The sequence below is a fragment of the Osmerus mordax genome, chromosome 6 (genome assembly GCF_038355195.1).
Source record: "Osmerus mordax isolate fOsmMor3 chromosome 6, fOsmMor3.pri, whole genome shotgun sequence".
NCBI classification, from domain to species: Eukaryota; Metazoa; Chordata; class Actinopteri; order Osmeriformes; family Osmeridae; genus Osmerus; species Osmerus mordax.
The window spans coordinates 11059711-11085465 of record NC_090055.1 but is presented as its reverse complement, the minus strand read 5'-3'; the positions used below and the strand labels follow the sequence as shown (position 1 = coordinate 11085465).

The window sequence follows — 25755 nt, the reverse complement described above, 5'->3', positions numbered from 1 at the left end:
CTCTATTTCTCGGTCTCTTTTTTTTGTCTCTCTCCCTCTTTGCGTAGTCACAGATAACCGATGAGGGTTAGGGCTGTGTGCTAGCTTCTGAATAATGCATGTACACAGAGGCCATATCGTGGACATCGGATCTGTCATTGTTGTCAGGTTGGGGAGGAAGCACCACTTAACGTGTGTGTGTGTGTACAGTTGCCTGACAGGGGTGTGGGTGGGAGGGTGGAGAAAGGGAGAAACAATGAGTGGCTAGATGGACAGATGAAAGATAGGTACAGTAGGCTGATAAAAGAGAAGAACAATGAAGGGATGGGCAGATGAATTCAGCAGGTGTATGGATAGACAGGCGGATAGAAAACGGAAAATCCGTTTTCATCTATTCTGCTCTGCTCTGGCGGAGACTGGCATTCTCAGGTAAGGGAGTGGACTTGCTGCTGAGTTCCTGACAACGAAGAAAGAAAAGACAAGAACAAAAACGAAGGAATATTTGTTTCCAGAAAAACGGTGTGAGGCAAGGTTCTGTCAGCTGGAGAAAGGAGAGGGAGAAATACAGAAAGGTGAAAGAGAGGTAGAAATAGACAGATATTGAGTTGTCGAGAGGTCCATCATTCGATTCAAACTGGACACAGAGTGGGAGCATAATGTGCGAATGGGAGCGTGAGTTCATGATGGATAGTGTTGGATACAGGACTTGAGAGCTTGTAAACACATAATTGTCAATTTGTTGGAGAGAGAGGGAAAAGAGAGGCCTCTCTAACCTGAATCAGCATCTATGGACTCTGATCAATAGACCGGCTGCCAGTGCAGTTACATAAGTCTGTCACTACGCAAGTGTTGCAACAACTAACCCCTTCAAGCCCCATTAATCTCTGACACACTCTCTCACACACACATACATTCACACCACATGAACACACACAACACAAAGTCATTGACATTCAGTGAAGTCCAGTAGGTGGAGTGTGAGGTTCACACTGTGACACTGTTTGTAACACTAATGTCCATGAACACAAAGTGCTTCTGTTTTTTAATCCACATTGACTTCCCCTTAATAGCAAGAGCCCAGACATGCACGCGCACACACCGTTCTGCAATCATTACACACTACACAATCACGCTTCCCTGTCTCTCTCTTTCTCACAAGCATGCACAAACACACATACACACACATACAGACCTCTTGTGATTAACACCCTCCCCCTCTTCTCCTATGATTAACAAACACCACCCCACATCTCTGCTCCCTCCCACTCACCCCCCTCCACTTCTCACCAGAAATCTGTAAGCCAGCGAATCGCAACTCTCAAGCAGTTTCAAGCCTTATATGGTGTGGATGGGGTTTCTAAGGGGAAGGATTTCCATGGGAGCCCCCCAGCCCAACTTAACAATGCTGGGCTTTTTGTGATGGAGCGCCTGTCTGTCTTCCTACCCATCCTACTGCAGAACATCTCCATGCTCACAGGCTAGAACATAAACCCGCAAATCTGGGACGCACTTGAAAATCATTCATTCATCTCGATGGGAGATTTTGGAATTTATTTAGCTGTGTGCCGGGCAGAGAGGATTAGGTGGAAAGTCTCAAACATTAGACTAAACGTTTATCCCATATACTTACAGTACAGTTTAAAAATATATATTGTTTTGTAATTCCCTACTAAGAATCTTGTATTTCAGAGTTATATCTGTTTTTTATCATTAGTTCAAAAGCTGTTTGCAAGAGGAGAGGTCATGAGGATCAATAGAAGCCTTAAAATTATAATGAGTTTTGAACCTGTGAGAACATGCCCCCAGGGAATGAATTGTGTGTGTGTGTATGGAGGAGGGGGGGGGGCTGTTGGAGGACAGGGTGATTGTGTGTGTGTGTGAACAGGATACATGAATACACTTGGAGCTTCAGCTGTCCTGTTAGACTCTGGCAGACTGCTGACACGGCAAAGCAAGGAAGCTTCGAGGAAAGGAGCGCATCAGCGAAACGCATAATGTGTGTTGTGCTTTCCTTCCATTGAGACAGTAGCGCAGGAAGAACTCATGTGTTCTTCAGGAAACACAGGACAGGAAAACGTTTCACACCCGCTATAAAATAGCGGTGAGACCGACAGACATGTGGGACAGCTACCTTTCAGGTCAAAATGTAGCAGTCAATGAAACTGCTGGTGCATTGCAGACATCTGTTTCTTTCTCTTTTCTACACTCCCACACACAAGTTACCCAAGTCTGTCTGGTATGTCTTACCTTCTCCACCCCTCCTCCACTCCCCAGTGCCCAGAGTCTGAGCTCCATCCCTAGTGAGGAGCGGAGTCAGACGGGGACAAAGAGTCAACAGCTGTGAGTCTGTCCCCCTGGACCTGCAATCTTCCTTCCACTCCCACTCCCCCTCCCCCCCCCCCCCCTCTCTCTCTCTCTCTCTCTCTCTCTCTCTCTCTCTGTCTCTCTCTGTCTCTCACCCTAATCCATATACCACTCCCCGTGGACTCCATTGCAAATCTCCATGGTGATCATAGCAAAAACAAATCACCCTGAATTGTCACACAGTATTGCCAAAAGCAACGTTGTCCTTATGTGCAATGCGTTTAAATGTTTGCACGTGTTAAACTTACATCTTATAATTAAGTCTGGTAGGGTACATGATGTTTTTTGCTTTCTGGCACGATGCAAAGTACAATCAAATGTGTTTGAATAGGCAGGTAAAAGGAAATAAGAATTTATGTAAAGTAGCTATGTAAAACTAAAGAACAAGCCTTCTTGAACACCCAGACACCAACTGGTCTTGTTAAAATCAAGTTTAGTCAGTTATCCAGTTGATTTCTTAATGGCCAGAGCCAGAGCCACAGTCTTCTTTAAAACTGTCACCATCACTTCACCAGGAAAGGAAACAGACCTAAGACAACTTCCATGGCTCAGAATTGTAGCTATTCTGAGGTGGAAAAACTATTTTTACCTTGTTTTAACCTCAACTAACACACTCTCCTCAAGGAACCAGCCATGCCAGGCATGCAGGGAGAGGTTGTGTTGATAGTTGTTTGTGCCGAAAGGCATGCTTCCATTCCAAAGTCAAAACACCTTGTGAGTCCAACACAAATGTATGCAAAAGAGAGTCTGTGAGTCACTTTGCATTTTTGCCAAAGCGGGCACTCGTTACCCAGCATGCCTAGCAGGACATCTGTCCTCTTCCTGCAGCGCAGAAATAGGACAAGAAATGTGCAATTACTGGACTAGTAATGTGTGTGTGTGTTTGGGAGTACCTTTTGTACATTGAAGCAACACAGCCTCTGGTTGGGGACGTTTTGGTGACCTTGTCAGTGTTTTGATGAGGTCTCATTGCTACCTTGCTCGGAAATCCAAACAGACATATACTTTCACAAAAGGTCCCATTTAAGTGTGAAAAACCAGCGCTGACTCAAGAAAGACTACACTTTCAAGCACTAAGATCTGAACAAAGCCCTGACACACCCTTTGAAAGACAGTGCTCTGAGGGGGAAGATGATCAGCTCAAGCTCTTGGCTCCAGACACCCTCTGTGACTAAAAAAACACAAGTAAAAAAACACACAAGTGTGTGTGCGTTCCTTGGTCTGCCCTTCTGACTAGCACTTCCTCTGGGGGTGTCTGAGGTGTGTAGGAGAAGTTCCTCCAGTGAGCTTTCAGCTGTAAGCTTCCATGCTGCTAGATTGGAAGTGTGAGTCCCAGAGCTACAGCACAAAAAACATTCCAAAGTACACATATTAAATTGGTATAGAAGATGCAATGTAGCCTAAAACACACAGATATACTTTTTCTTATTAAATACATTCTCTTTATAAATAGTAGTTTCCGGTCTGCCGCGCTGTCGGACAAAGTGCTAACATCTGGGATGTGACTCTAGTTAGACAGACAAACAGAGACAGGCTAATTAAAGCAGCCAGTGGGATTTCTTTTATGTGTTTAATGAGCTAGAGCTGGTGTGATGGCAACAGGGACCAGTTCTTCCCTGAGGGAGTTCAGGAGTGTTCACACTGTGTATATGCTTGTGTCTGTGCACGAGTGTTCAGCATGCTTGTGTCTCCGTGTGTGGCTGACGTTTGTTGTTGTTATGTTGGTGCCCATCAGGGAAGACAGGTAAGAATGTTTTCGTATAAAACCTTTTGGGTGTGTATGTTTATGCACACGACATGCAAGGCATATGAACCAATTCTCTCTTGGTTTCCTATAATGCAACCTTATTATTATCTGTCGAGTAAGGTTCAGAGAGTGATGTCAGAGAGTGAAGATATCGGACATAAGTTTCTTTTTTCTGTACAAACCTGAATTTAAACTCACTCTAAGTAATCTATACAGTAGAACATACTATTCAGTGTATGTTAATATTCTCTTATTGCGAGTGAATGTTGCCAAAACTCAATGTTGTGTTCCTCCTCCCGCCAGAAGAGCTGTGAACTGTGTGACATTTCAACCGCATTTTAATGAGGTGCCACCATCTCTGTATGAGGCATTGAGTGACAACACACAGCCTGGCTTTCAGACACGCACCCTGTGCAGGAATAGCAGCTGCTACTGCCACATGGCATGAGGTGCAAAATCAATTCACCCAAGATAGAGCATGTTGATTATCATTATGCTATATAAATAAGTGTGTGCATCTATCTTTGTATTTGTATTTTTTCATATGTCTGTATTACTAATCAAGCCGCAAAATCAATTTAAGCCCAAAATGAAAAGTGCTTGTTAAACCAGATTTTATTTCTTTAGCACATTTATTTTAATAATACCCTGAGCAATCAGGATTTCAACCTGTACAATGTTCTCTTTAAACTTCCTATCCAGTCAATCAACCCTGCCTTATACACTGTTACTCAAATAGCCCGTCACATACACACACAGGAGTTGGATGTTTGTCAATGTCTAGACCTCCATTACAGCTGCTGAGTAACTTTGCCACAATCCTCTGTTTTAAGGCTCTGGTAGCTACTATCTGATGTCAGGAATCCAATGTCACACAGTGGAAAAGAAGTTGGAAGGAAAATTGATGATGGGGCAAAACAATATATAGAGAGGAAGACATTTTACAGTTAGAGCATAATGCATTGTACACTGGATCTTGCTAACTGGCAATTTAATGCCAAAAAGTTCAACAAAATTATATTGAATGTTCTTGAAAAGAGTGTTGAGTAGGAAATGTTGTCAAAATGTAACTGGGTCACCACGGAAAACTCTAATTATATATGTTGATGCATTTCAAGGGTAGCAGTTTATCTTACAATTATGTTATGTCTTTGGCATTGGATGCTATTATTGCTGCCATTTATAATCTTCTCCTGCCATAACAACCTACCAAATTTCAGATAGACATTCATACAGAACGTACACAATTATAAGCTATTTATTAAAATTCTCAGCATGACTGTTGCCAATATCAAACAAAAAACATTCATTGTTGTACTATAGTTGTTCAGAGAGGTGGTTTGTTATAATTGCACAAGTGGTTGTCTCGAGAGAGCCCAGAGGTGATGATTTCAGTGCAAAGCCATTTTTGTTTGCACCAGTACTAACAGTGGCTTAGAGACAATCTTTAGCCATGCATCTCTAGAAAACTTGTGTAAATTAGAAAGATTCGGGTAGGATCAAGCAGGAAGGTAAAAATCCATTGAGCCAGAAGGCAAGCTTGAACTATCCAATTCAGGACATTCAAATTTAGTTCCTACATGAACAAACTAAACAACAGGTTCTAAACAGTACTGTTGCTCTTCCAAGAGGCACTGTATCTCATAGCACAGCAATAACAGCTATGATCAGCAATGGTTATCTGCTGTTTGCTGTTTTGAGATAGATTGAATTGTTTGTTCGTTCGTTATCTGCCGCTTGTCCGGGGGTCGGGTCGCGGGGGCAGCAACCTAAGCAGGGAGGCCCAGACTTCCCTCTCCCCGGCCACTTCCACCAGCTCTGCCTGGGGGACCCCGAGGCGTTCCCAGGCCAGCCGAGAGACATAGTCCCTCCAGATTGAATTGCAAAATTCAATATTTAAAACTATCCAATCGGAGAAGACAGGGACAGCAATTGTCTCAGCAATGTTTGGTTTTAGTATGACACTCAGATCTCACCACAACTCTGATCACCTGACAGAAGTTGTTATTTCATGGCCCACTGTGTATTTAGGTTAAACCTGAACCTGAACCTTTCATTCTTTCCATTTTGGACTGCCCCAAATCCCTTCTTCAGGACAAATAACAATATTCACAAAAAATTTGACTGCTGTTTCTGGTGTTTGAGAATGAACAGTTCGATGGTCAATGAACAGTGAAAAAAGTGGTAACACACATCTCAAACTTTGACAATCCCTCAAACAAACTATGCATTTTGTCCTGCTTTAAAAACTTCCTACAACAGCATTATAAAATAGTACAAATAACTGTGACATAATGATAACACTGTTTTAATAACGTCTGTCTGACCATCCAGAGTTAGCCATATTGCCACAGCACTGTGCAAATAAATTTAGCCAGCTTTCATACCCATCTACTGATGTAAAACAAGCATAGTTGAACTGGCAAGCAGGGAAAGTTGGGATTCCACTTGTTTATTTGATTGGTTGAGGCATTCATTTTCAAAGCAGGAAGAACCATCTTCGGTATAACAATATAAAAACTGTACAGCCTGTAAACCCTTACAAGTTAGATTGTCTTTATGAATAGAAAGACTTATTTGCCAACCATATTGTCTTTTTTTACTTCTTTTGTATAGTGCAATTATGTTATTATTCTCTACTTCATTATCTCTTGCTTCTTTTCAGTACCGCATCAAATCATCATGTCCTACTTCTTACCAGCCACTGAAGTTACTCATGCCAATGGACGCCATCTTGGCTCAAGTCTTTATGAGTAGTTGAGATGAATGGCTGGAATGGCTGTGAGGACCACAAGCATGGTGCAAATGGTCCTCACTCTGTAATTCTTTTCACAGAAGTTTTACATGAACATGACAGAAAAATAGGCGACAGGACAGAAAGGCTACCTTTTGCGTACCTTTCAGTTAATAGACAAAAATACAATATCATTAAGTTCTTCTGGGTCACAGACTTCAGGAAACGTTCAAAGTGATACTATTTAGCTATTTGTCTTAGGAGCACCAGTGTATTAAGCCATCACTGGAAGTGGAGGAAGCTAGCTAAGACACTGCTGTGGCCGGTGTTTATTTTAGGGAACCTGTAGGATCTAATGGAGGTTCTAGCGCGTTATGAAACCCCAAAAAGGAAAACATTCACATTCCAACAGGACTGGGACACTCAGGAGGACTACAAGGAGGGGTGGTTACTGTGTCCCAAATCCAGACTCCCCTCAACACCCTTGTTTCTGGGCTTCCAAACCAACTACTGAGTTGACTATGAGCACTAATGATCACCTTAAGAATAGCATTTACTCTCTTTATGGTAACATTAGCATTACCGTTCGTAGGACAAGCAGTCTTTACTAGCATCCAGTATTTACCACTGTCAGTTCTGACCACCACTTATTTATTGACACCAGTGGCCATTCTTTACCATGTCCCTACCATACATCTGCATGAACTGACAGCCCTACAAACCTATGCAGTGTTTACCTTATCCTTAAATTCTATCCTATATCCTTCACAAAGTGTACTGGCACAGCAGTTACTTAGAGAAACGAGAGTCCTTGCAAAGTCCCAGCATCAGTAAAATGAAACAGTAAGACAGAGAAGGGGAAGAAACAACAGACATTCTTTACAATTTTGTGGCTTTGCATGATTTATAGTTTTTTTGAAGTTTTTTTTTTGCTGCAGGATTTGTCCTTTTCACATCAGCTCATGTTCAGAGTCTTTCAGCAATCCGGTCGTCACATCAGGCTCTTCCTGTAGGGAGTTTGCTTGGCGCTGTGTGATGGCGTGTGGGGCGAGAGGGAGGAGGGGGTGCCGTTGGCAGTGCTCGTCGGTGAGTCCAGCTGGCGATACAGCGCCCTCAGCTCCTTCACCTCCTCCAGGACATCCTTGGCCTGGCCCCACGTTGACGCCGCTTCTTTCAGCAGCCTCTCCGCCTCGGCGCGGGTGTCCTCGGACGAGCCCTTCGAGCCAGTGGGTGAGTCCTTCCCCTTGGCCTTCCCTCGCTCTGCCGAGTCCCCCTCGCTCTGGATGCCTCGCACCTCTGTCAGCAGCTCCTGAGTTTTCTCCAGTTTTTGGGAAATGAGGTCCTGGAGCTGGCTTATGGGGACCAAGCTTCCTGTGGGGGCCGATGCCGGAGAATGAGGCATCCCGGCATTCCTTGGCTTGGTGGCTCGCGTCTCTGAGTGCGACAAGATCTCGTCCATGGAGGCACACCGGCTCTTCTCGGCCGGTGTCAGCCTCTTACCCGGCTGGGGGGTGTGGAGGGAGGGCTTCTCCGCCCCTCCGCATTCCTCCCCTCGCTGCTTGTCTTCCCACGCCACCCCTGTCTCGCGAGGCAGGCTGTGGGACTTCCCACAGGCCTCGGAGGCGGTCATGGCGGAGAGGGCGCCGTCGGTTTTGGACCTGGGACAGTCGGGGGTGAGGTGCAATTTGTCCTTGTCGACGCGGAAGGGTCTGTCGCAGATGCCCCCGACCTCTGGCGAGGAGCCGTCCTCCTCCTGGATGAGGTCCAGCGTCAGCATGCCATCCGAGGAGGACTGGGATGCCTGGACGAGAGGCCAGGAGGAAAAAAGCATTAACGACTGCCACTGTGAGAGCAATAGACACATCTACCGAAGCATATTTCGTCCTTTTCTTTCTTTTTGTATCATTTCATATTTCGATTCTTGGCACAGGGATAAAATGATCTTTCATAACGAAGACAGAGGTCATGTGACTGTTTGGAGGTCAGCGTGACAACCCATCACAAGATCGAGGAGGGCAGTGGGAGACCTACCACAGCCATGATGTGACCTCGAGTAGGCAGACGCCGTGTGTGGGGGATCTTCGCCCGGTCCCGCGTGAGATGGGACAGATGGTTGTCATCCTCAACCGTAACCTTGAACAGAGTGAGAAAGTGGTCAGAAATAGAAACATGGTCAAACAAAGAGCTGTTGAACTTCCAACACAAATATCAGGGACTTCTGTGTGTATGTTGCCCTGGGTACATTTATGGATTAGATTATCGACCTATTTCCAGATTATGTGTGAACATGTGATTCTCTGGGACAAACAAGCCCCACTGTATTGCGTAACCCCTCATGGGGCCAAAACCTTAACTAACCCAATGCTAATCAGATGCTCAATGACCCACCATTATCTAAACTAACAAAATGCTAAGAGTTTCTACAATTCTTTTATCTACCAACAGAATTCCTCTAAAATAGAATCTTCACTTTCTTGATGAGTTGGTGACAGTGAGCCTTATGCTGGTTAAGTAATTTCGTATGTAAATATTCCGTCTAATGTATCAAATCATTATTGCGTAAAGAATTTAATGACCACAGAGTATAAGGGTCTGTGAGCTGAACGACATATGTGTGCCTTAAGAGGCCAGACTTTTGTCCTCAATTCAGTGTCATTTAGGGTTAAATGTGGGATTTGGGATTCCTTTTATCTGAACACGTGTTAATCTGTGTTTCATGCAGTTGGACAGGACTTTGTGAGGGGATCTGTGGTTTCACAAGCTAGTGGGGAGTCCTCATGAGCAAGTGCCACTTATTCTCCAAGCTCTTAAGGGATTTACTTGATTTGGACAGTGAACCCAGCCTCTATATGTACAGTGTGTAAACGTGAATGTCGGCGGGTTCTTGTGTCTGACAGTAATTACTGCATGCAGCTGTTGTTTGTGCACACAAACATAGACGATCCTGTGCTCGCCTCCATAAGCCCTCCGTCTCTTGCCAATAATAGAATTTGTACGTCATCTATGATGTAAGCCCTTCTATCACCCACCAGAGTAATTTCAGGGGATTGATAAAGTTCTTGGATTCCCCTGCTTACCCACTAATGCTCACAATGGATAAAGCATGACATTCCTAATGCATATGTTTCCTTATCTGATAAGATTTCGATGTAAAGCAAGCGACTGGATAATGTCCGGATTTGTCCAAGCAGGCTTGGAGGGGGTTTGATACACTCGTATCATCCTCTGTATTGTACAACAACAGACTGGATCTAGGAGTACAATTTGTCTGGAGAAAGAGGACAAAGGTCAATTTAGGTGCAGTGGGTTTTATGTAACAATAATCCGGTCTTGTTCTTTAATCTAAACTTGTTCTATCCATATCTAGATTCTTTGTATATGATCCTGATCCAGATCGGACATGTCTGGTAGTGCCTGTAGCGTTACAGGAAAACCGTTTGGTCACAGGTCACAGGTCACATTCTATTCAGTACATAGCTGATCTGTTGTGAACCAATTCAGCCAATTCTTCATCCTATTCTACAGAAGAGCGAGCCGCGTGGCCTTCAGGCGTCGTCTGTTTCCGCTCTGTGTCGCTTGTGTTGTTCAGGTACGCCTCTAGGAAACTAAATGCTGTGAAGGACAAAAGCAGGATAATAACAGGAGTCTTGTATTCTGTCCCCCCCCCCTCCATAAGCCTGCAACTGAATAGAGAGAAATCCCATGCATCTGTACAGTCACGCCTCTGATGTTGACAACCATTGAGCGGTGAGGACACTCGAGCTCCGCAGGTAACCGATACCGTCTCAGTCTCAACGTTCCAGCGTGCAGAAGACTTTGGCCGCGTGGGTGCGTCTTCGAAACAGAGTTCGACTTCGCCGTCTCAAAGCAACATGGCAAACCACGAAAACCGAACGAGACCTGACCCTCTTAAAACAAAAACATGGACTCGTATACGGGTGCAACGATGCGCGGGCTGAAACGCTGCGTTGCTCATGCCCCGCTGCACCCACAAATGATTCCGTGTTTTTACGAGACGGGCGAGTCTCGCTCTGTTTTTATGCTTTCGAAAGACAGAACCATTTGTGTGGAGATGGAAAAGCTGCAAAAGGGCACCATAGTCATGGAGGGAGTTGTCTGCACCTTTTCCTGCTGGGAATATTTAGCAGACCAACAACACTTGTGTTTCTAAAAGTGTGGCAATGCTCTGTGTCTTTGTGTGTTTGCATTCACACGCTTGAGCGCATACCTCCAGCTCATACTACAACAAGCCTCCAAATGTGATCCCATGTCCTCATATCAACATGGTTCTCACATGACACGAGTGTGAGACCAAAAGTGGTTTTGCAGGTCTTTTTTTCTATGTCAAGCTGTCACCAATCTCTGCTGCTGAATTAGATGGACCCCCCCCCAGTATTTAATGAATCCATACCCATTCCCAAACAGGAGCCCGAGCTTGGAGGGAGATGCTTTGATCAGCATTAGCCACTGCTGCTGAGGAGAGTGTCACATCTGCCACTGCCATGCTGTCTTCTACACTGGTCATTAATACAGTGTGTGTTTGTGTGTGTGTGTGTGTGTGTTTGTGTGTGTGTGTGAGAAAGACAGTGCCTGTGTGTCCGCAGTGGCCAGGATGCAGATGGCGTTTTGAGCTAGCTTGAAAAATAGCTAAAACCCTCGACAGGAAATCTGTTAAATATATATATATATATATATGTGTATATAATATGAGGGACAGGGTGTGTGTGTGCGTAACACTCCATCCGCACAGACATATGTGTGTGGTGGGGAGAGTGATTCATTCCATCACAGCTCCCCAAAAAAGATCACATTTAAATATGGTTTTAAGTAGTGAGAGTAATCTAAATGCAAAAACTTGGACAGGGCTATATTTAGCACCTGAACGCCAATGAATGTGTACCACAGCAGTGGATCAGCAGTGGAGAGGTGGGGAGACAAACTCACCTCATCGAGAATGTGGTTCTTGGCTCTGGTTATGGCTGCATTTAAGGCATTGATCCATGACTCCTTCTCCTCTGGACTGACAGCCAGGAATACGAGGTTTGGAACCTGGAGAAGGACAGGGAAGAGAGGATCAGTATGGAGGGGTTGAGTAGGGGGTGGGAGGTTTTGCTTTTGGTCTGATTCATGTCTATTATTTTTGTATTTGACATGTTTTTTTGACACGTTGGAGCACCCAAGACACAAAGTGAGCCAACAAAGTGTTTACACAGCTTGTGGTTAATGGGAGTGGAAGATAAAATGGTGGTTTTCAATTTCCTGGTTCTTTGTTACATTTACATTTAGTCATTTAGCAGACACTCTTATCCAGAGCGACTTACAGTAAGTACAGGGACATTCCCCCCGAGGCAAGTAGGGTGAAGTGCCTTGCCCAAGGACACAACGTCATTTTGCACGGCCGGGAATCGAACCAACACCCTTCTGATTAATAGCCCGACTCCCTAACCGCTCAGCCATCTGACCCCCCTCTTTGTTACTAAAATGTCCGAAACCTTTTACCACCACAGTGTACAGACCAGCACAGACACACACACATACAATATTTGATCATATGCCGCTCTTTCACCCGGCTCCTTTAGTGTGTGTGAGTGTGTGTGTGTGATGCACTGACATAGACGCTGCCTCTGGCAGCCTGTCATGACACCCTACCCTCCTGCCTCCAGTTGCTAATAGGCGTTTCTGGAATTGCCTTCAGATGGCTGAAAAATCGGTGTGTATTTGAGTGCATGTATGTGACATGGCCTGTCTTCATGCCTGCTTGCCTTTTATTTTGCATGTGCATCCTGACCAGCTAAAACCTACAGCTGTAATGCACAGAGCAATGTAGAAGAGACAGAAGATTCCATTCTTCCCAGGCCAATGCACTAGGGGCCCTATAGTTATATAACAAAAAACAGTGTATTGGAACATACTGTACAAAGTGATGTTACATCAGCTATGTCAGCCAGATTGACTGACAGGGCTTGTCATGGCCTGACCAGGCTCATCGGGTGTCCTGTCCATAGTCATTTGCGCTCATCCATCTTGACTTGATAATCTCCTCTTACCTACCCTTCCACTACCCAGAGACAGCGCACCTGTGAGCCTTTGCCACAGAGTCCACACCTGCACGTAGCATGATAGTATAGCTAAGTACACAACACAGCTCTGTGGCAGGGTTGAGGCTTGAGAATGTCCAGCAGGGACATCCCTTTAATGAACAGAAGTTCCTTGTCCTGATCTTGCCTGCTAGAACTGCTGCACTATCTGCACTTCTGCCCAGTGTATGTCCTTTCTGTCCCACCCCCCATCCCTCTGCCTCGGCCCCTCTCCTCCAGTCCCACGGTGACTGACCTTGTTTCCCGGCGTCCTGGACCTCAGCAGAGTGAACTTGCTGTGGTTCTTCTTGCTGCGGCTTTTGGCCTTTCTCAGCTCCTCGGAGCGCTCGTAGTCTGTCAAGTCCACCATTTCCTGGGTCTTCTTCTCATCCTTCACCTGAAGGAGAAACAACGACAACAGAAAACATTTTGAGCTTTGGGATAGAAAGACTATAAATCAACTTAATCAAATCATAAATTGAATCATCAATTGAATCACTTAAACAATGGAGAGAAAGACAGGACTTTATATTTTGTGCCTGATAACTAATGTATTCCATTTGTTTTAGCTGGATGGTCCAGTCAGTTATAACTGCCCTTTCTTGGAAAGCAGGGCATGCATTTTGTCCATGCCAGTGCTATTATAGGTCTCCCTAACCATAATATGCTCTCCTACAACCCTGAGGGGGAGCTACTATATAACTACAGTGCAAGCTAGAATTAGCAGTGGGATGAAAAGTAGTCGGCTGTGAGCTCACAGCGAAACACAGCATTGTCAACAGCAACAGGACTAATAACATGTTTAAGGTCACGGTAGGGGCGGGACCACAGTGAGCAGCTCCCAGAATATACAACCAAGCTCACCAATAACACTGCAAGGTGAACTTAAAAACCCATCAATTCCTGATGAGCTCAGCCTGTCAGGTTACTTGATTGATCCCAAGTGGTAGTTTATGTTTCCCTTGACCCTAGGGCTCTTTGAGTACAGTTCTTAATCTGCCTATCCACCATAACGCAGACTTTTTACAAACACCAGACACACACATACACGCACTCTTTGTTTTCCCAGGCTCTTGTTTGGGTGACGTGTGTACTTAGGATATGCTGATATTAATCTCAGTGCCCCCCTTTCCCCCCCAACGCACACACTGCCAACAAACACCACCATCATAACAAAGCCCACTCGCCGGCACTCACCACTGCCAGCCGACTAACTAATTGGATTAAGGTCAGTTCTGGCTTTACGTCTGTGTTACACCCCCACTCCCTTACATCGGTACAGTCCCACTATGACACCCCAACTGGGGCACACGGACATAGATACAGGCATATGCCTCAGTTAGCCTAGCCTAGCACAGTGTAGCTTGGCCGCAGGCTCCCTGGGGCAACTTAATCCTATCAAGCTCAGTGGCGTGGCTATGACCCAGCAGTTTGGCACAGTGGCCGCCGGGTAAACAAAGGGTCACAAGCTCCGAGCCTCCCCAGGTGGGCCGACGTGGCGTGGTGCCCAGTAGGCCCACCCTGATCCTGAAGCTCTTCTGCTGCATCACTACGGCTGCATACCCTCAACAACTACAGGAGAAAGTAGCCAAAGCTTAACAAAATGTTTAGTCAAATTGTATTTTCTGCACCAGAATTACAACTACTCAAACTATGTGTGATGAATACGAGGACATTTTGATTGTTGATTTGAAAAGAAGCAAAGCAATGATTGGTACTGAGGCCACAACAGATTATATAAAAAGGCAAAGAACCAAAAGCAAACCAAAAGCAGTAATTGAAGTCTATAGCACCAAGTAAGGTTATATGTTTGACTCCACTAACTCCCATATGAGGTTAGGTACAGGGCAGCAGTTGCCACATGAGGGCACAGCTGTGGCAGACAACCCCACTGCCCTCCAACCCACCCCCCACCCCACCACCCCACCAAAAGACAGTCTGCTATGGGAGTTACCACATCATACTGACATATTGTCACCACATGTTCCTAAACTCATAAATATAAACCTTTAAAAAATCAACCAAAAATGACATTAAATACATGGAATCTCACTATGATGTGCTTGGAAAACAGAAAAGCAAAGTAAACAGAATGGTGGTCACTTACTTACATTAAGTACTTACCGAAAACAATATGAACCCTAATCCCCTCATTCAGTGCAAAACAACAGAACACTAGCACTTCCATGTCCTGTTACTTAAACGTCCTCTGGCTTCTTTCTACATTTACATTTAGTCATTTAGCAGACACTCTTATCCAGAGCGACTTACAGTAAGTACAGGGACATTCCCCCCGAGGCAAGTAGGGTGAAGTGCCTTGCCACCTGACTTTCTATAAACATAATTGTTTTGGCTGAGGTACACTTCCAATAAGATTACAGCTACCCTGGCCAGCTGTTAAGGGACATGTTTTGGTTACTCTGGGTGGGTGTATGAGTGTGCCGTGGGTGTGGGGGTGTGGGGGGGGGGGGCTGCGGGAGGGCCTGTGATTTAGAGAGTAGCTGGCACTCGACAGAAGGTTTTGGGAGATATTGGACCCCCGCGTGACCCCCCCCCTCACCCCAACCCCTCTTCACCCAAATGTCCCCCTCAGCACTGACACTCTGATTTTTAATCCTGCTTTGCCTCCTCGCCTAACACTGCCCTCCCTCCCTCTCCTCTTTTTCAGCCCCTCCCCTTCCCTCATCACACTCTGTCACTTTTCATCAGTGGACACGTTGAAGGATGGCAGTTGGAAGGAGGGAAGGGTTCCAAAAGAGAGACAGTGGTGTGGCTGCTCCTGCTGTTCTCCTGACTTGTCTCTCTCTGACCTGAGTTGTTTTGGAGACGCAAACCTCAAGGGCCCCAACCTCTCAATGATCATTCCTCTGCTACCCCACTGAGGTCTTCTACAATCCCAATCTAAGCATCAATGTCTTCCCAGTGTCTTGAGATGTCCTTCAAGTACATGGATGGAATGTTCTCTCTGCCAGGTGTGCTAAGGGATTTTGTAACTATTTTGTTTGATCTGGTCGTTGTTTTTACTGGTGGCCTGTCCTAAGATCTTTTGACTCCTAATTTTCAATATCTGACAACAGGACAAAGTATTAGGGATGGAGACCAGACAAAGGTTGCATACACTTGGACAGCAACACCACCCTTGTGTGTTTACCACGCAGAAACCTTTCTCTGAACCGGTTTTCTTTTTTTTACAGACTTTAAAATGCACATTGGGACTGGTTTTGACATCATGCAGAGCACCCCCGGGCACAAAGAGCCCCTTGCTAAGTGGCAATCAATTTCCATTAGTGGAGCAGGACAAAGCCAGATCAAACCCTGTTGTGTTGGCCCTGTGCAGTGTGCATGCATGGCTGGAACCATGGTTAGACAACAACAGGGTCATAGTGGGATGCTAAGGGCAAAGCCTTTTTTTGCGGGAGGTCAGGTACACTTTGTATGTAATGAACAGATTTCACGTTATCTCTGTGTGTGCGTGTGTTTGTGTGCATTTTTGTGTTTCATTCTCTTAGTGAAGGCAGTAAAAGTTTAGGATTAAGGTTGGACGTTAGGTAGGCTAACGGGTAACAGAGCTATAGGATTTTTAAGAACGACAGAATAGGCCTACACCACACTTTACAATACTGGGTCAGCGTTCTCAGTCACTTAGCACACCAGAGAAGGTCGCAATTAGCCTCTCATTGACATCCGACCCAACGGGTGGTTAGTCATACAATACTTCAAGAGTTCCGTTGTGGTCAGGTGACTAGTGACAAAACACCAAGCAAGTATTGGTACACTTCGAAAGTAATAAGGGAATTTTCCTGGAGACACCTGCTTGACAAGCTCATGACAGATAGAATACCAGAGCCTAACCCCTCAAATGTCACCTTTAGGTGTTGACCAAACGTCGGACGCCTTTCTGCGTGCCAAGTAATGTGTGTACAAACATCGGGTTTGTCAAGCATGGTTTGCATTCAATTGTAAGAAGAACTAATGTCAAGTCAAAGGTTTATCTTTGTAGGCTGGAAAAACATCCAAGCATGTCATACGCCTGTGGTACTAGACTACAGAGAAACAAATCGGAAAACAGCATCTTGTCAGGCTTTGTTTGAGCTCTTTTGTGGCATGCAACTATTCCAAGGCTTGGCCGTCTTCATTTAGATCCCCATCGCTTCTCTTGGGTGGGAGAAACCCAAGTAGCCACCATCGCAAACAAAAGATGGTCGATGCTAATTCTGGCATGAGGACATGCTGTGCGGACAAAACTACAGGGGACCTTTTCCGTTGCGCACCAACCAAGGGGGGTGTCATGCAATTTTTATGAGCACCCTTTATTACATTAAGCTTTAAGTAGGGGCATCCCTTTTCAGGAAACACTTACCCCAAAAAGGATGAGCCACTGCCAAAAATGCTAACAACCTCTAAAAAACGGATTCCTGAAAGTTGTCTTCTAAATAAAATCTGGCATAAATGGGAGTGAATATTTCAATATACAGTACCAGTCAAAGGTTTGGACACATGGGAAAATGTGTCCAAACTTTTGAATGGTACTGTATGTGCAATACAACATATACCGTTTGTGGTCACAGGAAGCTAGGCCAGGAAAGGAACTTCTGTCAAAGTTAACCACAACTTGCAGTACACACCATGTACTGTCCACAGCAAAAGAGTAAAACAACAGCTTGGGGCTGGGAACCATTTATTGGTTGCATGTCTCACATTTTTGTTGCATCTAATTAAGGTTTCTGTGTAGCCCTATCTTTTTTAAATGTCCAGTTCTCTGGAGTGCCTTCTGAAAATGCAACTGCATCAAACATGTTTCCATCAAGAAGTCTTTACCTTACAAATACATCTGACTCCAGGAACATATCCTGGATACATTTAAAAGCCCTGGAAGATCCTGCAATGACAGTCCATAGTGGCTCTAACCCGGTAATTGATGTTTGCATCTCGCCAGGGGACCAGTTCAACCCCCCTGGGTAGTTCTTATATTATTTATACACTAATCTCTGAGGTGTACTGAGTTCGACCAGCTCCTGAATGTACACTAATCTTGACTAACAGGTCGATCATTTGAGGAGGATGACAGTGGGGATAATAGTTTGTTCACACTACCATCATTGAGTCAAGAGTCTGTAGGGAATACATTGTTTCACAGGTTTGTGCAATTCATTTGTAAAGGTCATAGCTTTTTCCACTGGGGCAAGGTTTCGGTTTGACCATGTCACTAACCAACATAGCTTGACCATGGGCTGTCATATAATAGGATCATCCTCCACTGCACAAGCTACAACCTGGACCGTAAGTGTTCCACTGGCTTTACTCCATCCCTCATTGGTATAGCCCTAAACCCTAACCCGGAAATACACACACACACTCTCGAAAGGCTCAAATCTGTAATCTCCTATCTATATAAAGCTTTGAGTTCAAAGTATTTGCATTCATAGATAAATAAAGTGTGAGATGCTTCAGAGAGGAATGCTGAAGTGTCTGTGAGCTCCCACTGTGCCAGAACCAGAGGTGGAAAAGAAGGAGAGAGGCGCAAGGCGTAGAGGATGAACGCACAGCGGGAGAGATTAGTTTCTTCAGAGGCTTGACAGGAAGAGAAGTAGCCTACTCAAGGCTTCCCTTTCTCTCTCTTTCTCTCCTCTCTCCGAAGTTATGAAAAGTATTCACAGCCTTGTCCAAACAAACAACAGACTCACAGACACAGTCCACTGAGGCATGAGGCTTATACATGTTCAAGCTAGCATCCTCATATGGGGAAGTGCTTACTAGTTGGCTAACCACATCTAGGCCATTTTCAATGAACATACCAGAATTCCTTACATTTATTCACTCAAATTGACAGATGTTTCGCTCAGCTTGCAGTGCGTGTGCCTTGGAATGAACCAAAACCCTGTTTCTGCTCAGTGTTTTCTAATGTGAAAACTCTCCTCCTACTCAAATCGCATTGAGTCACTGCATCCCTGTGAATCACCAAGGTATTCGGCTGAATCGCGGGGAAGCGACGGCTTCCCAGACAGTGGCTGGAGTAATGTCCAGCTCAAAACCAATTACTACCTCCCCTGGTTTTTGCAGTCCTGATTCTGATCTATTCAGCAAGTTTCACTTCCTTCAGTCCTTCAAGAAGAGAATTAGTAAGTTAGCAATGTCTAATCGCAGAGGAAGAACCACAGGTCTTCGTACTCTACTGACAATGGCATACCTAGTTACAAATTATTTTATTACTTTGAGCTTAATTACAGAAGATCCAAGCAAAGTTCATGAGAGAACGATCTGTTAAGAGTTCACAAACAAACTTCTGAAATACATTTAAATGTTAATGAGACATGCAAAACTAAACCAATGCAAAATCCATAAATGTTTTGGCCAATAGGTTACCCGGACCTGTAGCAAAAACACAACCTCATAACTAAATGTATGGCACTGTGTGAGTGTGCATGTGCTATTGTTTTTGGGCTGTGAATGAAGCCTGTGCTGGGAATACACTGGTGTTTAATGCCACAGAAGGTTCAGCAGAATCCAATTACAGGAATATGAGTTAGACCCAGAGGACAGCGAGTCATACTGATGTGGTTTCTACTGAACGTTAGAGCGGGTAGGTTGTAGTGTCATCCAAAGGGAGAACCATTTTTCAGACTGCTACTCGAACCTCAGTCATTTCCTCAAATATCAAACATCTCACTTCTCCAAAACAGAAAATATGAAAATATGAGCATGTTGTTTTGGTTCCATTTTTCCCGTTTTGTAAGACTGAGTCCTTTTTAATCAAATAGAAGGGGTTTCTAATGAACTCTCCAAGTAACAACTCTCATTTAACATGCCAAAAACAATCCCACTAGGACATTCCTAATCCTACACCAGTGCCTTATACACCAGTCAGTAAATTTCCTCGCCCAAAATGCTCAACTATTCTAGATCTTTTAACTTAAAACCACACAAACATCCAGAAGCCTGTAACTTCTCCTGTTAGGGAACAAAATGCATTTGAATGCAGCGTTAACGTTTTGGCTATGGGCGAGTGTGACCTAAATACATTCAAATGAGGGTAAGTGCCATGAGCTTTTTACAGCCTTTTTGGATCCATCATCCTCCCTGTGAGTTTAATGGCAAAGATACAAATGCCAGCATGTCATTAGGCAGATTTAATAACCTGACAGTAATGAGTCATCTTCAAGGAAGAGCCATCACTACCATGATCCACCTTCTAAATCGTTCCTTAAATAAAGATCAAGATTCATGTCCAGATATCTGGAGTGGAATAAAAGCAATGATGAGATTTTCGGTTATGCTAGGATTAAATTGCAATGTATAGCTTGATTTATCATGGGATGTGACTTTATCTCTTTATTGGTACATTTTTCAGCCAGAAATAATCAAAACATGACAATTATGTCAAGAAAAATATCTCTCAGATGCAAATGCACAGTGTTGCATATTAAATTTCATTGTACAGTCTGTTCCAGACAGTCATATATCTGTTCATCTCATTCACACCTGGTGTCCAGACCATTATTAGATTTGCGATGGCGGGTTGCCGACAGTGTTGGGGGGGGGGGACTTCAAGGTCTGCCCCGTGCCAGGCTTTGAAGGCTTTCTATAGGTTGGCATGGAAACTAGCACCCCTGCCTGCCCTCCCTATCCTCATTTAGCCCCCCTCCCACACACACACACACAGAGACACACACACCCCTGATCGGCAGTTGCAGACGAACTGGCACAAGGCCATGGATCCCATACAAAACACCCAGGGAGGAGAGGAGAGGAGGGGGGGGGGGATTAAACAATCAGACAGATTTAATTATCTCTGTCCCGTCAAAAAGAGAGATGGAGAGGAGAGTTGGAGAGAAAGACAAACACACAGCGAGCGATCACAACTTGAATATAAATAAAGACGCCCACATGCTGGATGTGGCTTGTATCATGGATCGTGGCTATAATGTTTAAAAAGGGGCCTTCCAATGACATACTTTCCAGGATCTGGCCTTTGGCATGCTTAAACCTAGCATGAACTGCATTCTGGCAGACATTAGCGTAAGTTAGGCCGGCACGCTCCCTGTCAATGTTGTACAAAGAAGTTGACTTCAAAAAGAAGCATCCCTTCTTTTTCTGATCTTTACAAATCCCAACCACCCGTCAAACTATTAATTTTACTCTCCTCCAACCATTAACTTCCCATGTGAAATTTCTTCTTTCACTAGAGGCAAGCTTCCACAACACTCCTAATGTTTGGTTTAAGGGTAATATACTGTATATGCTAACCTTCATTTTCGAGACAACTATTAGGATTGTGTCCGTGTCATCACATACTTCCACTGAGCAGGAAGCTCGTGGTTAATTATAGGGATACACGATGTGTCAACATTTCCTCAAGGTTCAGAATGCAAGGGCCTCACCTGCAAGTCAGACAGACGTTTCTCATGCTTGCTTTCTCATACCTTCCCAAGACTGATCAAGTTACTCAAATCAACAGTGTCGGTGATGAGGCCACTGAGGACGCAGTTATAATAACCTGGACAGGAAAAAGTCTGATGAACGATGTTGGTGTTGGACTGGGTTTGAGAAGAGTCAGAACTATGGTGTGTGCTGGCTGATAATACTGTTTGAGGGTGGCCAACCAGCCAAAGGTATTTTCAACGTCCCCAATGGGATGCGTTGAAGGGAAGTGAAATGATCCAACATAGCCGGTCGGAACAGGAAAATAGGGTTGCTTGATTCTGTTATGATGTGAGCCCCCACTGCATCCCTTAGGTTCTTTATTAGACATTCAGCTGACCACAGTACCTTTCCCCAGGTCACCAGCATCTCCATCACAGGCGTGTTTATTTTGTCTGGTTTGGTAATTGACAGACAAAACAGGCTTACAATGTTGGAATAACTCAAGTTTGATCTAGTAATTTAGCTTTAGGACAAAGATGATAAGTAGTTTGAGGTTTGCCGATCACATTACAACATGCATTCAAGATCAAGATGCAGTACGTTGCTAAAAAGCACTGTTTGTTGCTAAGCGCCACAGACATTCTTTTCACAACCACTTACCACTACCAAAAAAAGCAGAACAGTACACAGTTTCAAAATATAAGAGGGATGTTGAATCTTCCTCATATGAACAGTGAACAATAGTCAAAAAGGAACTTCACGTTGCTCCATATTTTCAGTTTGAACAATCATATCTTTCACTGCTGAAGAGGGGTTATATGGTTGGTCAAAGTGAAAAACAAGACTGAAATTACTGACCACATGCAGTGGAAACTATGAACATAGGTCTGAAAAACACATTCTGTTCCCCATTGACATCCCTAAGAGCAGGTAGGAGTTGTCTACCTCCACGTCTTCAAGAACACTACTGAGCGAAGATGAGGAAGAAAGCATGCAAATCAGTCTGAGACAGGCTGTCCATTATGGTCAGGATGAAACTTGAGCTCATCCTCTTGCCAACACTTTTTCTTCACAGCTGTCCCAACTCTGGGGAGGCCTTTCCACTCAGATCTCAGAGAAACCCGACCTTGCAATGCCCACTCTGGCACAGAACAGCAGGTCTGTCCTAACATTTGTCCCTAAAAGGTCCTGAAAGCTGTTTACCTTAGGGTTACCTCCTAGCTACTTGATATGGAAGCAGGACATACTATTTTGCTCACAAACCCTGTTAAAGACAGGGCTTCACGGTTTCAGTTTAACAAGCTGCCTGCCTTGTTTTTAAACCCTATCTGAAGAGAGATAGCTTTACAGATATTGTGCTGATGAGGAGGACCTGCCCTGCATCATGCGATTTCGTTCGGCGATAACAAGATTGCTTTTGGTTTTCAGTGAGTGTTTGGGGTAGATGTTCATTTGCTGAAGCACCACACAGTGTGAATACAGCACCCAGAGCCCCAGATTTGAAAGCGCAAGGACAGGTACACATGACGTCACATACAGCCAGAAGCAGATTCAGCTTTCCCTATCAGATCTTCTTAGGTCTATGAGGGGGGCATGGAGGGGCTACTACAGCTGGATGCTATAGGTTGAGTCGATGAGTCGTATGACTCACACTACCTCATTCACTATTCTGTCAGAAGACTGCTGACACAACATGGCCAGTAAAATCAAACAGAGTGAATTTATGACCTGCACTAACGTCATGCACCTTTATGGGCAACCGGACAAATGTAAAATGGGGAAAAGTCATAAATTCATGCTATCAGACGTCAATAAAAGCACACCCCTGCTCTGAAGGGGAGTCCCAGAGGCTGTATACGGTTGAGTCTATTTAGTTAAACTCGTATGGGGTATTCCCGTCAGAGTGTCTTTGATACATGAGTAACACGCCATGGCCGAAACCTCTTTACGGATCAGCTAGGATGGGCCCCTGTTCAAGAGGACAGACTAGAGGAAAAGCAGGCAATCTCTTTGCCGTGTGCCTTCATATTCCTGGGGGTGTCAGTGAAGTGGAAGGAGGGGGGGAGGTTACATCCCATCAAAGGTGTGAATATGTCATCTTAGCTTGCATCGCGGCCTGGAATCTTCCATGTCTGTCAGATTCTGCTGTGATCCCTGGAGTCCTGTTTACAATTGGATCTAGGTGTTAAAGCTCTCCCTAAGAAGCGGCCGACACATCCCTCAGTAAGCTGCAGCTGAGCTCGGCAGAATTCTAATACCCATGCACCTCTACAGCAACAACAATCCAGAGGAGAACTGTTGACGGTGTGTGACTCTGTGTGTGTGTGTGTGTGTGTGTGTGTGTGTGTGTGTGTGTGTGTGTGTGAGTGCGTGCGCGTGTGTGTGTGTGTGTGTGTGTGTGTGTGTGTGTGTGTGTGTGTGTGTGTGTGTGCAAGACTGATAGAGAGGAATGTGAATATGTGTGAATATCGGGTCAAGCAACCCTAAACCAGGCATCTTAAGCCTAAACCTCTCAACATATATAAATAATGTAGTAGTATACAGTAATGTGACTACAGTATATTAATGAAAACACATCATAACATTTTTGTCTCTTAATTCATGAAGTGGCATAGAAACAGTTTTTCTCTGCATTGAACCAAACACCTAAGTGAGGCTGACTTCCTATTAAATTATACCCCCACAACCCTTTTATAATCTAGGGCAATCACCTCAACACATTGCAGGTTGTCTCTGTCACTAGGTAACCAGAGTTATAATTGGGGTCTTGATATGGCGACACACCACAACAAAAATCCCAGTTGTTATGCTTAGAGAATCTGTTCTGTCTTCCTTGCTCTCTTTTACCATACAAGTTGCAGCTCAACATATTGCCATGTAGGGTGCCAGGGAGTCAGGTGGCTGAGCGGTGAGGGAATCGGGCTAGTAATCCGAAGGTTGCCAGTTCGATTCCCGGTCATGCAAACTGACGTTGTGTCCTTGGGCAAGGCACTTCACCCTACTTGCCTCGGGGAAATGTCCCTGTACTTACTGTAAGTCGCTCTGGATAAGAGCGTCTGCTAAATGACTAAATGTAAATGTAGGGTTATTGCTTTGACAGATCTCCTGTCACCTGACCAAGGCGTTGAAAACATCCTCTTTCTGTTAATATGATTCGGTGCTACATTCATTTATTCAACTTTAAAGACATTTAGACCTATGTAGTATACGTGTAATAAAGCTACCTATGCACTTTGTATGCATGTATGTGATATCATAAGCCATTATGTTTGGTTCTATGTAAGGTGCACCTCAGCAGTTAAGCGTTGGTGTTTAGAGAAACATAGACATGGACAAACATGAAACGTGTTCCAAAACAAAGTTTCAAAAAGTGGATGGCATCAACAACAGTCACTCACCTCTTTCTCTGAGATATAAAGTTGCTCCCCTTTTAGTATCACAAAGCGATTTTTCCAGATCTCTCTAAATATTCCTTTTCCACAAAACTTGCGGAGCCATCCGATTTTGTCAGGCTGGGTAGGGTGCTGGTTTGTGTCCTGCGGCCCCTGCATTTTCAATGAAAGGACAAAAAATTGGTGGTCGTTACGAAACGAAATGGCAAGTGGTCTTCATTTAGATTCAAAAGGGGAGCTATACAGACAAGAAAATGAGGAGAGAGGTTTTGTGAAGGCGACTCAACCCCCTTGTCATTTCCTTTGTCATGTAGATGCTGTCACATTCCTCGCGCGCACCGTTTTTCTCAAGCTCAGAGTTTTGTCATCGGATCCTACATCAGTTGCGTGCAACAACAGTGATACAACAACAACAAATACGAAATATGTTTAAAAACACACTAATCAGCCCTAATGCAATAGCAGCTAGACCTCCGCATCTGTAGGCTATCACACACACACACACACACACAATAAGACAGGGACAATTGTTTATCAAGTCTTGAGATAATAGTGCAACTTTAGAATGTTCTTTAGTTAAAAAAATAATTAAAGCAAAACAAGCATGTCTTACAAATCCATCACTTCATTGAGGCCACAGTGTAACCGAGTCAGAAACGTATCAAGTATCGTGGACATAAGCAATTGCATGCGGTGTGCCAGCGCCGTAGCCTATAGCACAAAAGATGATTACTCAGTTACCCTGATAACGTTTTTCAAGCACTTACCCGTTTGGCAGAATTGTTCTTCTTCATTGTGTAGGACGATAGAACTGTCGACAGCTATCTCGGACTTATCCCAGTTTTTAGTCCGTAATTTTGCACAATGCGTTTCGGGTGTCAAATCGACGTAGGCTTCGAAGTCGGGACACGGGGTGAAATCCCCGTGGAAACCCTTCAATATTTATTTCACTTATTCCTGACACCTCCCAAACGTGTAGCTTTCGCAAAACCTTAAGAAATAACAAAATATGAGTGTTCTTTGTTTTCGCTTGCCTTGTCTGTGCACACCGAAGTGAATTGGCAGTGTCTAATAACGCCGATGAGTGTACATTGCCTCCCT

General features: G+C 44.5%; 1 protein-coding gene across 2 annotated transcripts; it reads right to left on the bottom strand.

Annotated features, from left to right (window-relative positions):
- Window positions 1-5332: 5332 nt before the first annotated feature.
- Window positions 5333-25716, bottom strand: plekho1b (pleckstrin homology domain containing, family O member 1b). Of its 2 annotated transcripts, XM_067238748.1 has the most exons (6): window positions 25422-25716; window positions 24661-24807; window positions 13158-13298; window positions 11769-11873; window positions 8856-8957; window positions 5333-8625 (listed from the first exon to the last, which is right to left on the bottom strand). In XM_067238748.1, the coding sequence occupies exons 1-6, from the start codon at window positions 25446-25448 to the stop codon at window positions 7816-7818; spliced, it is 1332 nt and encodes a 443-aa protein (XP_067094849.1). In that variant the 5' UTR covers window positions 25449-25716; the 3' UTR covers window positions 5333-7815. The 2 variants fall into 2 exon arrangements, with proteins under 2 accessions (XP_067094849.1, XP_067094851.1); XM_067238750.1 differs by lacking the exons at window positions 24661-24807; window positions 25422-25716 and adding an exon at window positions 15026-15054.
- Window positions 25717-25755: the final 39 nt, after the last annotated feature.

Bases quoted from the DNA above. Each gene is read 5' to 3' on its own strand.
- plekho1b (XM_067238748.1), bottom strand. From the start codon at position 25,448: ATGAAGAAGAACAATTCTGCCAAACGG. The intron at 8,958-11,768 runs GTGAGTTTGTCT...ACTCTGTTCAAG, and splicing joins AGAACCACATTCTCGATGAG to GTTACGGTTGAGGATGACAA. The intron at 8,626-8,855 runs GTAGGTCTCCCA...CCTCTCGTCCAG, and splicing joins GAGGTCACATCATGGCTGTG to GCATCCCAGTCCTCCTCGGA.